This window comes from Manis pentadactyla, chromosome 15, assembly GCF_030020395.1.
Source record: "Manis pentadactyla isolate mManPen7 chromosome 15, mManPen7.hap1, whole genome shotgun sequence".
In the NCBI taxonomy this organism is placed as follows: Eukaryota; Metazoa; Chordata; class Mammalia; order Pholidota; family Manidae; genus Manis; species Manis pentadactyla.
Window position 1 is genome coordinate 46510791 of NC_080033.1, and position 16330 is coordinate 46527120.

At 40.3% G+C, this 16330-nt stretch overlaps 1 protein-coding gene across 4 annotated transcripts in view; it reads left to right on the plus strand.

Annotated features, from left to right (window-relative positions):
- CIAPIN1 (cytokine induced apoptosis inhibitor 1) overlaps positions 1–16330 on the plus strand; it is a 41945-nt gene that overhangs the window by 13400 nt on the left and 12215 nt on the right. For 3 of the 4 annotated variants that reach the window (XM_057493173.1, XM_057493175.1, XM_057493174.1), the window contains exons 2-7: positions 89–264; positions 747–899; positions 2319–2395; positions 2781–2949; positions 4363–4436; positions 5238–5353. In XM_057493173.1, the coding sequence (XP_057349156.1) occupies positions 108–264; positions 747–899; positions 2319–2395; positions 2781–2949; positions 4363–4436; positions 5238–5353 (746 nt within the window). In that variant the 5' untranslated portion in view covers positions 89–107. Of the gene's footprint in view, positions 1–88; positions 265–746; positions 900–2318; positions 2396–2780; positions 2950–4362; positions 4437–5237; positions 5354–16201; positions 16284–16330 lie in introns of all 4 variants that reach the window. The other variant, XM_036881113.2, reaches the window with a different exon arrangement.

The following is a 16330-nucleotide window of genomic DNA, read 5'->3' on the forward strand; positions in this document are numbered from 1 at the left end:
TTCTAATCATATTTGATGGTGCCTCATGGATTAAATTGTGCTTTTGTCCCTGCTTAGTCTTGACTTTTTTTTGGCCCATAATTTCTAGGTCCATCAGCACTGCAGGAATGGCAGATTTTGGGATCTCACCTGGCCAGTTTGTCGCAGTGGTCTGGGATAAGTCATCCCCAGTGGAGGCTCTGAAAGATCTGGTGGATAAGCTTCAAGTGTTAACTGGTGATAAGGGCCAAGTGTCTGTGGAAAACATCAACCAGCTGTTGCAATGTGAGTATCTACCCAGGTTGTCTTACAGAGCTGGGAGAGTTTGATGGGAGTGCTGTATTTCTGTGGTTCCTTGATATCTGAGATTTTGCTTTGAGTGGCATGCGATAGTAGAGGGCAGTCATCCCATTGTTTTTCAGTTGAGATACAGTGGACCTGGGAGTATAGTTGATGATTTATATCTTCTTATTTCTTATTAGATACCCTACATTAAAAAAAATAAAACACTGTACTCTTCATTCAACTTCCTTTTTTACTTCTATCCATGAGCATATAAAAGGATATGGAGTTAGTAAGAGAAGGAGAGCAGGACAGCAGCTGCATTGTCCCTCTTGCTGGTAATGGCAGTATAATAGCACATGCTGAACAGGCAGATGTTCCTGCTCCCAGAGCCTGGCCTGTAGCCTTTGTGAGGGACTGGGGGGAATTGGGCAATTGCCTCTGGGTCCCAGGTGATTGCTAATTAGAATCTTCCTCCTCCTCAGCTGCCCACAAAGAATCCAGCTTTGATGTTATTTTGTCGGGTGTAATTCCTGGAAGCACCACTCTCCACAGGGCTGAGGTTTTGGCTGAGATGGCCCGGGTCCTTCGGCCTGGTGGATGTCTTTTTCTGAAAGAGCCAGTAGAAACAGCTGTAGGTAAGGAAATTGTCATTTGAAAAGTTAGTGTTTAACAGGGTTGGATCTTTAGGTATGTTTGCTGCTTCTCTCTGCGCAGTTATCATTTCAAGATCCTTAAATTATCATAAAAATCTGAAGCAAGACATCCAAAGAAATTGTGATCTTTTTGCTCACCCATCAGGTAGTAAAATAGAAGGAAACTGCCTATCTGAAAATGGCAGGGTCCTTCAAGAGATGAATGGTTAAACTGTGGTACAGTTTCCATACCAAGGAAAACTATGCAGCAATAAAAAGAAATAAACTGTTGAGATGGGCAACAACTTGGATAAATCATAAGGGAATCACGCTGAGTGAAAAAAGCCAGTCTTAAAGGGTTGCATGTTATATGATTCTGTTCATAACATTCTTGAAATAACAAAGTTACAGTGAAGAAGAACAGATTGGTGGTTGCCAGGGATTAGGAATGGGAGGGACGGGATGTGTGAGGCTGTGAAGGAATAGTAGGAGGGCTCCTTGTGATAGAATGTTCTGTGTCTTGATTGTGGTAGTGGTTACATGACTCTACAAGATTGCATAGACCTACATATGCACACAAGTACATATAAAAGTGACAAAATCTGGGTAAGCTCTGTGGACTGGCAGTGGCAGTTTCTGGTCTTCATATTTTACTGTAGTTGTATGAGATGTTAACGTAGGGGAGAGACGAGATGAAGGGTCCTTGAGACCTCCCTGAGCAATTTTTTTTAACTGCTTCTGCTTCTGTAGTTATTTCAGAATAAAATGTTAGAAAATAATGACTGGAAGCCTGAGAGTGATGAGATGTAATTACTAATTCAGGTGAAACTAATGATAGAATCCAAGAAATAAAAACCTCTCTTTTCTGCTCAGTGGTGAAGCTGTCAAAGAAGTCATTCAATTCTGAATTTCTAACACTTTTTAGTAGACCCTCCATCAAAATGATGACTTACTTCAGCAAATAAGGTAGTAGAGTGAAAGTATTTTGAAACAGATAAAGGTGTTTATGTGAAAATATAAACTCATATATAGCAGATACCAGTTTCTTTGAGAATGTAAACTTTGGATGACTAAACATGGTATCTCTTTGTCAGAACTATGCAGAGAGAATACTTGTATACTGTACAGTTTCCAAGCCCCTCTCTCATCATTATCCAACAACCCCTGGAAGGTTAGGTATTTCCAAGAAGTGGAGAGTGATAAGAAACAATAATAATGGAATTATTAAATTACAGGAGCATAGGTAAGAGCATTTTGAATAACCAAAAGGATTTGTCAAATTAAAACACCATCACTAAAAAATTTGTATGTTGAACAAGATAGGTTATCATTGTTTAAATGCCTGCTGATCCAAATAAGGTAGAACTTATATTTTCCCTGCCTTGACTATAAAGCTATTAATTGGGCTTTTCCTCTTGGCAGTTAACAATAGCAAAGTGAAGACGGCCTCTAAGCTGTGTTCGGCCCTGACTCTTTCTGGCCTTGTGGAAGTGAAAGAGGTATGTTGGCAGAAAGCCTTGGGTGATAACACCCAGTATCTCTGTCAGATGATACAGAGAGAATCAGGGGGAAGTAACAGCCCTGAAGGTGAGGTGATCAGTGTTGCTTAAACTAGGAAAGTTGAGAAGTGCTTTGCATGTAAGATATTTTTTGGATACTTTAAAGCTTTCCAAAGGGTAGGCTCAAAGTAAACATGTAGACAAAAGTTATACTCTAGAGTCCTGATCTCTGAGGAACTGAATGTGAGGCATAAGGTGATGTCTGTTATCTCCCCCATTATATACTTAGTGCACAGAAGTATGTGATGCCTGTATTGCTGGACTTAGTACAACATCATTTTGTAGAAAGAGTGTGACCTAAACCTTTTGACGTCTTGAATTCTAGTTGCAGCGGGAATCCTTGAGTCCGGAGGAGATACAGTCTGTTCAAGAACATCTAGGTTACCAGAGTGACAGCTTGCTCTCTGTGCAGATCACAGGCAAAAAACCCAACTTTGAAGTGGGTTCCTCTAGTCAACTTAAGCTTTCTATTGCCAAGAAGTCTTCTCCTTCAGGTAAGGGCTATTGTTCTGTCTGAATGGGCCTGAAAGGACATATCAGAAATCAAGTGAGGGATCTGAATGAGGCAGTAATATCTTTAGAGGTTTTATCCTCTCTTAATTTGTCATTTCCGAATGGAAGAGTGCTTAATGTAGTACTGTCCTGGGCTTGTTCAGATCCAAAACTGAGTTAATGTGTACACGTTACCTAGTTCAACCCTTTCTCTGCACTAGACGACTCTGAGACCTCCAGATTCTAGAGGCCCAAGTCACATAGTTTGGTTAATAAAGTCTTTCCAGGCCCCTTAGTAGGACATTTATCTTCAGAAGACCTTCCAGTGGTAGTCATTGTATATAAGAGTGCCCTGCTCCTCTTACAGGCATCCTTTTCTTCTGTGCCTGTAAAGTTAGCTTCTCTTATTTTAAGAATCCTAAGACACTTGTAAAAATATTTCTTCTGCTCAGCAAATTGCATCTCAATCTTTGCTACCGCTCTTGCCCTTCCTATCATTACTTTTTTAATGCCTGAGTTAAGAACAATTGTCCCAGCTGAGAGATACACAGAAATTTACAGGTACATTCACACTGCTCTGTTTTGACTGTGCAGCCTAAATCTTCAAGAAATCCTTTGGATTCATAGTCCAGAATAGGTAACGACAGCTTAGGTGAACAGTTGGTCCTGTGGAGGGTCTGAGCATCCAGGAGTGATGGTGATCAGCAGTGGGTACACTTACCCCCAAGGCCCATTTGAGGTCCTACCCACACTGAATCTGGATTTCAGCTTTCTCAGGCCTTTCTCTGCATTCCCTCGCCCTCAGCAGTCAGGAGGTATAAGGTTTGTGTCTGCCAGTGACTTGGGTTACACTGCCACCATCAGCTCTACACTCTGTTTTCTTATATGTAACATGTTTACATGAGGCTAAAGCTTTGCTGTTCATGATGCTTTCTGACATGATTTCTCATTTAATCTTCAAATCTCCTGCAAGAGGTATAGGGAATGCTATTAGCCTCATGTTCTAGAGGTGGAAGCTAAGATAAGGAGAAGGTAATATAGAGGGAAAGTTAAAAGAATTAGACAGACTTATATTTGTGGCTTTGTATTAACTGGACTAAGTATCTAAACCTGTTTCTTCATCTATAAAATTAGGATGACATACTTTATAAGGTTGTTAGCAGGATTAAATTAGATAATGCATGTGAAATGCTGAATTTGGTATCTGGTACAAAGCAAGTGCTTAACAATGATAGCTTCTGTTGCCGTAAAGTGATTGGTCCCATATGATGCCTTATGTAAGAATCAGAACTGAGCCTCAAACCCAAGTCTTTTGATTCCCAGACCACTGTGTTCTCTACAGAGTCTCAGTAAAAAGAAAGCACTGACCAGATGTGCTGCTTTATGGAGCTTTTTCTTTTCTTGGTTGGACACAGTGAAGCCTCCTGTGGACCCTGCAGCTGCCAAGCTCTGGACCCTCTCAGCTACTGATATGGAGGATGACAACATGGTGAGTTGGCCCTGTGTTCACTTGATTGCTTTCTTTTAGGCCCCACTTGGGGTGTGAGTGGTTGCAGTTTGAAGTTGACTTGGAGGTGTAGACGTATTTAAAGCCCAGCATTGTGGCTGTGCCTGACACTGGCATTTTTGATTTAGAAGAAAACTCCACATTGGTGGCATTTTAAATTTCTTTTTCAGCTTCTCTTTTTCCCACAGATTTTCCTATTTTCACTTCTTAACGATGTATTAAAGGTTCTTGTGGGCATGTGTAAACTTAAAAGTGTTCGTCAGCTAAATATTTTTATTGGCTCTGGGCAAGTCAGTAAACACTCACTTTCTTAAAAGCAATACTTTTCCATCTTCAATTAGTGCCATCTGTAATAAAGTTCTTCATTTCTACAGCTATGAAAGTTATGGTGGTAAGCAGAACAGGTTATGGTTTGTGACTTCATAAGCTTACAGATTAATTGTCCACATGTTTATCAAAGAATTACACAAGTTTATGTATAATTATTTGCCTTACTCTAACACTTCTCTTTATTCTTTTTGCTCCCTCCCTACACACACACATACATATGTATATATTCTCAACACATGATAAATTCCCAGTTCCCTCACAACCTAATGCTTCTTCTGTGTACTTAGTTGAGTTCACTGTGGTGGTCAGCTTGAGCTTAATGATCAGTCACAGTAGGACAGTGAATGCCTTCTTTACTTGGATGGAATAAACCTGCTCCCACCGCCTGTGACCACCTCAGCGTTTCATTAGCAGAGACCATGACCATGTCATTAACTGCTTAAAACTCCTCAGGATCTCATTGACTCAGATGAGCTTCTGGATCCAGAAGATTTGAAGAAGCCAGATCCAGCTTCCCTGCGGGCTGTTTCATGTGGAGAAGGGAAGAAGAGGAAGGCCTGTAAGAACTGGTAAGTGGTCTGCCATGCTGCTTCCTGTGACTTCAGACACAAGGAGTCACAGTACTTTACTTTTATTAAAACATGTTTTATTGTGAAATGTATCATACATACAGAGGAGGATATTAAATAGGTACATTTTAAAGAATAATGAAATGAACACCCATGCACTGATCACCCAGGTTGAGAGTCAGAAACATACTAGTACCTTAGAAGTCACCTCTGCCTGCTTCCTCAGCTGCATCTTGCTTCCTTGCCCCACAAGAGGTTACCATTTTCCTAAGTTTGTGTTAATCACTCCTGGTTTTTTGGTAGTTTATCACCTATGTGTGAATCTACAGACAACATATTGTTTAGTTGTGAAGAACTGAGTAGTAGGGGCTCTCTTGTCCCCTCCTGGCCTGAGCAGGAGCTCTGTCCTCTCACTTCCTCTCTAAATAAAAGACTTTAGGGGAGACGGCTAAAGATGGAGGCGTGAGTAGGGCAGCGGAAATCTCATCCCAAAACCACATATATTTTTGAAAATACAACAAATACAACTATTCCTAAAAGACAGACCAGAAGATACAGTACAACAGCCAGGCTACATCTATATCTGCGAGAACTCAGCATCTCACAAAAAGGGTAAGATACAAAGCCGGGACCCAGCGGGACCGGAGCTCTACCCTAACCCCAGCTCATTGGCAGGAGGAAAAGAATCAGAGTAGGGAGGGAGTGGAAGCACAGGACTACTAAACAAACAGCCCTAGTAATCTGTACTGGGAGCACAGACACACACTGCATGGTGTACTGGATATTAGAGATATGGGAAAGTAAAATCTAAGACAGAAACTGCGAGCGGGTCCCCACAGCCGGCTCCCCTGGGACAGAAGACAAGTGGGTGCTTTTAAAAGACTTAAAGGGACAAGGGCTTAACAGCTGCACAAAATCATCTCAGCACACTCAGCCCAGCAGGCTGGGAATCTTAAAGAACTTCAGGTGCTCTAAACCCCTGGGTGGCAACGCAGCTCTGAAGCCCCCCCATAGTGATAAGCAGCCTGCCATTCATTCCCCCCACGGGTGTAGCAAACAAACCGGCTGACCCGCCACTGCTGCAGAGCACCAGGGAGCAGCCCTGCCCCAGCACACAGCTAACCATGACAGACCCAGAGGCTGCCGCCAGCGCACAGCTGCCCGGCACAGACAGGAAGCCAGAGCAAGGTCCAGAAGGTACAAAGGGTGTCGTTCTCGCAGGAGAACATACCTGGCGCATCTGCGACCCCCCACAGTACCCTAGGCTATCCCGAGGGCCGCCCTGCCCAAGGCAGCTCAGGAGATTAACCCAGAGACTGCGCCCAGTGTGTGGGTAACTGGCACAGGCAGTGGAGAAGGGCAAGGCGACCAGCAAGTAGGAAGGGACTTTGTTCTCCCAGGTGACACACACGTCACCTGTGGGCAATCACTTCTATTGCTATGAAAAGGCAGAAGAATCTGGTCCAGTCAAAAATCACTCAGACAACCCCAGAGAGAGGGCCTGGGGGAGATAAGATATAACCAATCTTCCTGAAAAAGAATTCAAAATAAAAGTCATAATCATGCTGATGGACCTGCAGAGAAATATGCAAGAGCTAAGGGACAAAGTCTGGAGGGAGATTACAGAAATGAAACAATCTCTGGAAGAATTTAAGAGCAGAGTGGATGAGGTGCAAGAGACTGTTAATGGAATAGAAATCAGAGAACAGGAATACAGAGAAGCTGAGGCAGAGAGAGATAAAAGGACCTCCAGGAATGAAAGAATATTAAGAGAACTGTGTGACCAATCCAAACGGAACAGCATTTGTATTATAGGGGTACCAGAAGAAGAAGAAGAAGGAGAAAAAGGGATAGAAAGTGTCTTTGAACAAATAATTGCCAAAACCTTCCCCAAGCTGGGGAAGGAAATAGTCTCTCAGATCATGGAAGCCCACACATCTCCCAACAAAAGGGACCCAAGGAGGACAACACCAAGACACATAATAATTAAAATAGCAAAGATCAAAGACAAGGACGGAGTATTACAGGCAGCGAGAGAGAGAGAAAAGATCACCTAGAAAGGAAAACCCATCAGGCTATCATCAGACTTCTCAACAGAAACCTTACGGGCCAGAAGAGAATGGCATGACATATTTAATGCAGTGAAACAGAAGGGCCTTGAACCAAGAATACTGTATCCAGCATGATTATCATTTAAATTTGAAGGAGGGATTAAACAATTTCCAGACAAGCAAAAGTTGAGGGAATTTGCCTCCCACAAACCACCACTACAGGATATTTTAAAGGGAATGCTCCAGATGGAAACACTCCTAAGGCTAAATAGATGTCACTAGAGAAAGTAAAATCACACCAAAGAAAACAGACCACCCAAATAATAACTAAAGGCAAAAAATAAAATCAACTATCCACAAAAGCAGTCAGAGGAAACACAAAAGAGTACAGAATAAAACACCTAACATATAAAACATGGAAGAGGAAGAATAAGAAGGGAGAGAAATAAAGAATCACCAGACTGTGTTAATAATAGCGTAATAAGAGAGTTAAAGTTAGATAGTTAGATAGTAAAGAAGCTACCCTTGAACCTTTGGTAACCATGAATCCAAAGCCTGCAATGGCAATAAGTACATATCTATCAATAGTCACCCTAAATGTAAATGGACTGAATGCACCAATCAAAAGACACAGAGTAATAGAATGGATAAAAAAAACAAGACCCATCTATATGCTGCTTCCAAGAGACTCACCTCAAACCCAAAGACATACACAGACTAAAAGTGAAGGGATATAAAAAGATATTTCATGCAAACAATAGGGAGAAAAAAGCAGGTGTTGCAGTACTTGTATCAGACAAAACAGACTTCAAACAAAGTCACAAGACATAAAGAAGGATATTACATAATGATAAAGGGCTCAGTACAAGAGGATATAACCATTATAAATATATATGCACCCAACACAGGAGCACTGACATATGTGAAACAAATACTAACAGAATTAAAAGGGGAAATAGAATGCAATGCATTCATTTTAGGAGACTTCAACACACCACTCACTTCAAAGGACAGATCAACCAGACAGAAAATAAGTAAGGACACAGAGGCACTGAACAACACACTAGAACAGATGGACCTAATAGACATCTATAGAACTCTACATCCAAAAGCAACAGGATACACATTCTTCTCAAGTACACATGGAACATTTTCCAGAATAGACCACATACTAGGCTACAAAAAGAGCCTCAGTAATTCAAAAAGATAAAATTCTACCAACAAGAATATTTATACCTTTATATCTTATTCTCAGATAACAAAGGTATAAAACTAGAAATAAATTGTAAAAAGAAAACAAAAAAGGCTCACAAACACATGGAGGCTTAACAACATGCTGCTAAATAATCAATGGATCAATGACCAAATTAAAACAGAGATCAAGCAATATATGGAAACAAATGACAACAACAGCACAAAGCCCCAACTTCTGTGGGATGCACCAAAGGCGGTTCTAAGAGGAAAGTATATAGCAATCCAGGCCTCTTTAAAGAGGGAAGAACAATCCCAAATGAATAGTCTAAAGTCACAATTATTGAAACTAGAAAAGGAAGAACAAATGAGGCCCAAAGTCAGCAGAAGGAGGGACATAATAAAGATCAGAGAAGAAATAAATAAAATTGAGAAGAATAGAACAATAGAAAAAAATCAATAAAATCAAGAACTGGTTCTTTGAGAAAATAAACAAAATAGATAAACCCATTGCCAGACTTATTAAGAGAAAAAGAGAGTCTATACACATAAACAGAATCAGAAATGAGAAAGGAAAAATCACAACGGACACCACAGAAATACAAAGAATTATTAGAGAATACTATTAAAATCTATATGCTAAGAAGCTGGATAACCTAGAAGAAATGGACAACTTTCTAGAAAAATACAACCTTCCAAGAGTGACCAAGGAAGAAACAGAAAACCTAAACAATTACCAGCAATGAAGTTGAATAGGTAATCAAAAAACTAGCCGAGAACAAAACTCCCGGGCCAGATGGATTCACCACTAAATTTTATCAGACATTTAGAGAAGACATAATACACATTCTCCTCAAAGTTTTCCAAAAAATAGAAGAGGAGGGAATACTTCCAAACTCATTCTATGAAGCCAGCATCACTAATACCAAAACCAGGCAAAGACACCACAAAAAAAGAAAATTACAGACCAATATCCCTGAAGAACATAGATGCAAAAATACTCAACAAAGTATTAGCAAACCGAATTCAAAAATACATCAAGAAGATCATATGCCATGATCAAGTGGGATTCATCTCAGGGATGCAAGGATGGTACAACATTCAAAAATCCATCAGCATCCACCACATCAACAAAAAGAAGGACAAAAACCACATGATCATCTCCATAGATGCTGAAAAAGCATTCAACAAAATTCAACATCCATTTGTAATGATAAGTGTCAACAAAATGGGTATAGTACCTCAACATAATAAAGGCCATATATGACAAACCCACAGCCAACATCATACTTAACAGCAAGAAGCTGAAAGCTTTTCCTCTAAGATCAGGAACAAGACAGGGATGCCTACTCTCCCCACTGTTATTCAGGAACAAGACAGGGATGCCCACTCTCCCCACTGTTATTCAACATAGTACTGGAGGTCCTAGCCATGGCAATTAGACAAAACAAAGAAATACAAGGCATTCAGATTGGTTAAGAAGAAGTCAAACTGTCACTATTTGCAGATGACATGATATTGTACATAAAAACCCTAAAGACTTCACTCCAAAACTACTAGAACTAATATCGGAATTCAGCAAAGTTGCAGGATACAAAATTAATACACAGAAATCTGTTGCTTTCCTATACACATAATGATGAACCAGCAGAAAGAGAAATCAGGAAAACAATTCCATTCACAATTGCATCAAAAAGAATAAAATACCTAGGAATAAACCTAACTAAATAAGGAAGTGAAAGATCTATACCCTGAAAACAACAAGACACTCTTAAGAGAATTTAAAGAGGACACTAACAAATGGAAACACATCCCATGCTCTTGGCTAGGAAGAATTAATATTGTCAAAATGGCCATCCTGCCCAAAGCAATCTACAGATTCAATGCAATCCCTATCAAAATACCTACAGCATTCTTCAACGAACTGGAACAAATAGTTTAAATTCATATGGAACCGCAAAAGACCCTGAATAGCCAAAGCAATCCTGAGAAGGAAGAATAAAGCAGGGGGGATCTTGCTTCCCAACTTCAAGCTCTACTACAAAGCCACAGTAATCAAGACAATTTGATACTGGCACAAGAACAGAGCCACAGACCAGTGGAATAAAATAGAGAGTCCAGATAGTAACCCAAACATATACGGTCAATTAATATATGATAAAGGAGCCATGGACGTACAGTGGGGAAATAACAGCCTCTTCAACAGCTGGTGTTGGCAAAACTGGACAGCTACATATAAGAGAATGAAACTGGATCACTGTCTAACCCCATACACAAAAGTAAATTTGAAATGGATCAAAGACCTGAATGTAAGTCATGAAACCATAAAACTCTTAGGAAAAAACACAGGCAAAAGTCTCTTGGACATAAACATGAGCAACTTCTTCATGAACATATCTCCCTGGACAAGGGAAACAAAAGCAAAAATGAACAAGTGGGATTATATCAAGCTGAAAAGCTTATGTACAGCAAAGGACACCATCAATAGTAAAAAAGGCATCCTACGGTATTGGAGAATATATTCATAAATGACAGATCCGATAAAGAGTTGACATCCAAAATATATAAAAAGTTCACGCACCTCAACAAACAAAAAGCAGATAAGCCAATTAAAAAATGGGCAGAGGATATGAAGAGACAGTTCTTCAAAGAAGAAATTCAGATGGCCAACAGACACATGAAAAGATGGTCCACATCACTAGTCATCAGAGAAATGCAAATTAAAACCACAATGAGATATCACCTCATACTAGTAAGGATGGTCACCATCCAAAAGACAAACAACAACAAATGTTGGCAAGGTTGTGGAGAAAGGGGAACCCTCCTACACTGATGGTGGGAATGTAAATTAGTTCAACCATTGTGGAAAGCAGTATAGAGGTTCCTAAAAAAACTCAAAATAGAAATACCATTTGACCCAGGAATTCCACTCCTAGGAATTTACTCTAAGAATATAGCAGCCCAGTTTGAAAAAGACAGATGCACCCCTACATTTATTGGAGCACTATTTACAATATCCAGGAAATGGAAGCAACCTAAGTGTCCATAAGTAGATGAATGGATAAAGAAGATGTTGTACATATACACAATGGAATATTTTTCAGCCATAAGAAGAAAACAAATCCTACCATTTGCAACAACATGGATGGAGCTAGAGGGTATTATACTCAGTGAAATAAGCCAGGTGGAAAAAGACAAGTAACAAGTTATTTCACTCATATGTGGAGTATAAGAACAAAGAAAAAAACTGAAGGAACAAAACAGCAGCAGACTCACAGAACTCAAGAATGGACTAAACAGTTACCAAAGGGAGAGGGACTGGGAGATTGGGTGTTGAGAGGGATAAGGGAGAAAAATAAGGGGGCATTACTGTTAGCAGACATAATGTAGGGTGAGGGGCACGGGGAGGGCTGTACAACACAGAGAAGACAAGTAGTAATTCTATAGCATCTTACTACACTGATGGACAGTGACTGTAATGGGGTATGTGGGGGGGACTTGGTGATGGGGGGAGTCTAGTAAACATATGATGTTCCTCATGTAATTGTAGATTAATGACACCAAAAAAAGAAAAAAGAAAACCCTGAAGACTCCACTCCAAAACTACTAGAACTAATATCTGAGTTCAGCAAAGTTGGAAGATACAAAATTAATCCACAGAAATCTGTTGCTTTCCTATACACATAATGATGAACCAGCAGAAAGAGAAATCAGGAAAACAATTCCATTCACAATTGCATCAAAAAGTGTAAAATACCTAGAAATAAACCTAACTAAGGAAGTGAAAGACCTATACCCTGAAAACTACAAGACACTCTTAAGAGAATTTAAAGAGGACACTAACAAATGAAAACTCATCCCATGCTCTTGGCTAGGAAGAATTAATATTGTCAAAGTGGCCATCCTGCCCAAAGCAATCTACAGATTCAATGCAATCCCTATCAAAATAACAACAGCATTCTTCAATGAACTGAAACAAATAGTTCTAAAATTCATATGGAAACACAAAAGACCCTGAATAGCCAAAGCAATCCTGAGAAGGAATTAATTAGGGGGGATCTTGCTTCCCAACTTGAAGGTCTACTACAAAACCACAGTAATCAAGACAATTTGGTACTGACACAAGAACAGACCAGTGGAACAGAATAGAGAGTCCAGATATTAATCCCAAAATATGGTCAATTAATATACAATAAAGGAGCCATGGACATACAATGGGGAAATGACAGCCTCTTCAACAGTTGGTCTTGGCAAAACTGGACAGCTACATGTAAGAGAATGAAACTGGGTCACTGTCTCACCTCATACACAAAAGTAAATTCGAAATGGATCAAAGACCTGAATGTAAGTCATGAAACCTTAAAACTCTTAGAAAAAAATGGGCAAAAATCTCTTGGACATCAACACGAGCGACTTCTTCATGAACATATCTCCCCGGTCAAGGGAAAGAAAAGCAAAAATGAACAGGTGTATCAAGCTGAAAACCTTCTGTACAGCAAAGGACACCAATAGAATAAAAAGGCATCCTACAGTATGGGAGAATATACTCATAAATAACATATCTGATAAAGGGTTGACATCCAAAATATATGAAGAGCTCACACACCTCAACAAACAAAAAGCAAATAATCAATTAAAATATGGGCAGAGGATCTGAACACACAGTTCTCCAAAGAAGAAATTCAGATGTCCAACAGGAACATGAAAAGGTGCTCCACATCGCTAATCATCAGAGAAATGCAAATTAAAGCCACAATGAGATATCAGCTCACACCAGTGAGGATGGCCACCATCCAAAAGACAAACAACAACAAATGTTGGTGAGAATGTGGAGAAAGGGAAACTGCTGGTGGAAATGTAAATTAGTTCAACCATTGTGGAAAGCAGTATGGAGGTTCCTCCAAAAAACTCAAAATAGAAACACCATTTGACCCAGGAATTCTACTCTTAGGAATTTACGCTAAGAATACAGCAGCCCAGTTTGAAAAAGATATATGCACCCCTATGTTTTTCGGAGCACTCCTTAAAATAGCCAAGAAATGGAACTAACCTAAGTGTCCATCAGTAGATGAATGGATAAAGAAGATGTGGTACATATACACAATGGAATATTATTCAGCCATAAGAAGAAAACACATCCTACCATTTGCAGCAACATGGATGGAGCTAGAGGGTATTATGCTCAGTGAAATAAGCCAGGTGGAAAATGGCAAGTACCAACTGATTTCACTCATATGTGGAGTGTAGAAACAAAGAAAAAACTGAAGGAACAAAGCAGCAGACTCACAGAACCCAACAATGGACTAAGTTACCAGAGGGAAAGGGACTGGGGTGGATGGATGGGAAGGGAGGGGATAAGGGGGAAAAGGGGCATTACGATTAGCAGACATAATGTAGGCGGCGGGGTGGGGCACAGGGAAGGCTGTGCAACACAGAGAAGACAAGTAGTGATTCTATAGCATCTTACTGTGCTAATGGACAGTGACTGTAATGGGGTATGTGGTGGAGACTTGATGATGGGGGGAGTCTAGTAACCATAATGTTGCTAATGTAATTGTAGATTAGTGATACCAAAATAAAAATAAATAAATATGTAAATAAGCCTCTGCCTTGCTCTCCTAAAAAAAAAAGAACTGAGTAGTAAGCCCAAATCTGACTAGGCAAGGAGAGGTCAAAATTCCATATCTTTGAAGGCTCCCAGTGAAAGATAAGGTCAACAGAGTCTTCTGGTTTCATTTGTTTGAGAATCTGCAAGATTTGCATCTGGGGAAGTTTGTAGAAAGAGTCGTGAGTCTGCTCAGGAAACCCAGGGACACTGTCATTAGAATGCCTGACAGCATTGTGATGTGATGCAGTGACTGGGTGACCAGCACAAATACGTCAGAGGGAGTGGGCTGTTATGTGTGTTCTCTTCTAAGCTTACCGTAGCCTAAGCACCCCTCTTAGGAGCAGATCAAAGCAGAACACATCCATTGGGTGAAATAAGTGTCCTCAGCTGATCAGGGTTGGGAGGGTAAGTTGAATGTTATTAGCACATGTCAAGATAAGACGAGGACAGAGTCTGGGCTCACTTACCTGCCCTTGGGTTGAAAGAAGGTAATGGCAGCTGTGGTTCGTGAGAGTGGCAGCCTTCAAACTTGATCCTTTCTGTAAGACCTCGTGTTCCATTTTAAAAGTTTGTAGAATCTTCTTTATCCCCAGTATCATTTTATAATATCACGTCTTGAATAAGGATCTGCTTCCATCTTTTGCACTAGCCATTGAATGCATCTTTTCAGTCTAGAACCATGTCCATAGTCCTGGGAAATATTCTTTAATTTTGTTTATGATTTTTGTCTTTTCTCTTTGTTTTCTCTTTCTGTAACCTGTTACTCAGATCTCTCTGATCGGTCCTGTAATTTTCTGCCCCCACATTTTTCCTATGCCCTACTTTGTGGAAAATTTCAGCAAGTCTGTCCTCTACTGAGTTATTTTATTTCTACCATCATGTTTTTAATTTCTAAGATTACTTTTTTTTTGTTTTGACTTGTTTTTAATATGGCATCCTATTTTATGTTGTGGATGTGATCCCTTCTTTTCCCTGAGGTTAGTGATAGTTCTTGTGAGGGTTTTTTTCTGCCTGCATAGTCTTTTTCTTCTGAATTGCTTTTCCCTTTTATCGTCATCTCTGAGTTCTACATAGAGGCTTTCTTAAGAGGCTTGGTAACCTTGGTTGTCTTCAAGATAATAATGCAAGACAGAAAGCTCATTGGGGTCTCTGAGCTTAGAGGTGGGATTTGTTGGCTGTGCTTTAGGGACCCGAGTAGGCCTTTGGGGGACACCCCAGAGTCAGCATCTTTGGGTCTTTCCCTTTGGGTTGGTTAGGTTTCTCAGAGAGGGGCTTCCTGGTGCCACCAGTTCCTCTTGAGATCTCAGGGCACGCTATGGGTTTATCCCTCAGCACTCCTCCCTGCCCGGGTGGAGATTGGTTCTTCTGTCAAAGTCAGTTCTCCCTCCTCTGCTTTACAGTTGCCAGTACTATACTGCTGTGGTTTCAGTCTTTGTGGGTTTATGTCTTCACTGAATTTGTTGTGGGATTTTGAGGGAAAATGAAATTAGCTGCATACATTCAGTCCTACCTGGAAACTTTGGTGTTGGTCTTTTTGCTTTAGTGTCATAAGTGGGTGGAAAAGGTGGTAAAAGTTAACTGGTCTTGTACAGGTGGTGTGCAGGCTTATTCAATCATCAGTGTGTTTTTAAATGTAGAATTTGCCAGCTTTTACATAGTAAGAGATTTCAAGTAAGAATGCAGATTTTTTTGTTCTTAACTTTGGAAAATATGGCAGCAGTGGGTCTGCTTTGCTCCTTAACATTAATCAGCTGAAGTTGAGTAGTGGCTGGCCTTTGTAGACAAGACATCTCTCCCCTGGGTGCCCCATTCCCTGCCCTCTTACTGTTTCCCTAAACAGCCTCATGCATTTGTCTTATCTGTCTGGCACCATAAGCATTTGAGTTAAGACATCTCAGTATAAAGAGAAAGGCCTTAGAGCACATTTTAGCACTGCCAAGGTTTTGGAGTTTCTGGGTGGTGGCAAATCTCCCTCTGACCCTCCTGCTTCTCCCCCAGCACCTGTGGCCTTGCAGAAGAACTGGAAAAAGAGAAGACAAGAGAACAGATGAGCTCCTTACCCAAGTCGGCTTGTGGAAATGTAAATATCTGGATATAATGTGGTATTCATAAAACTGTTGGAGGTTT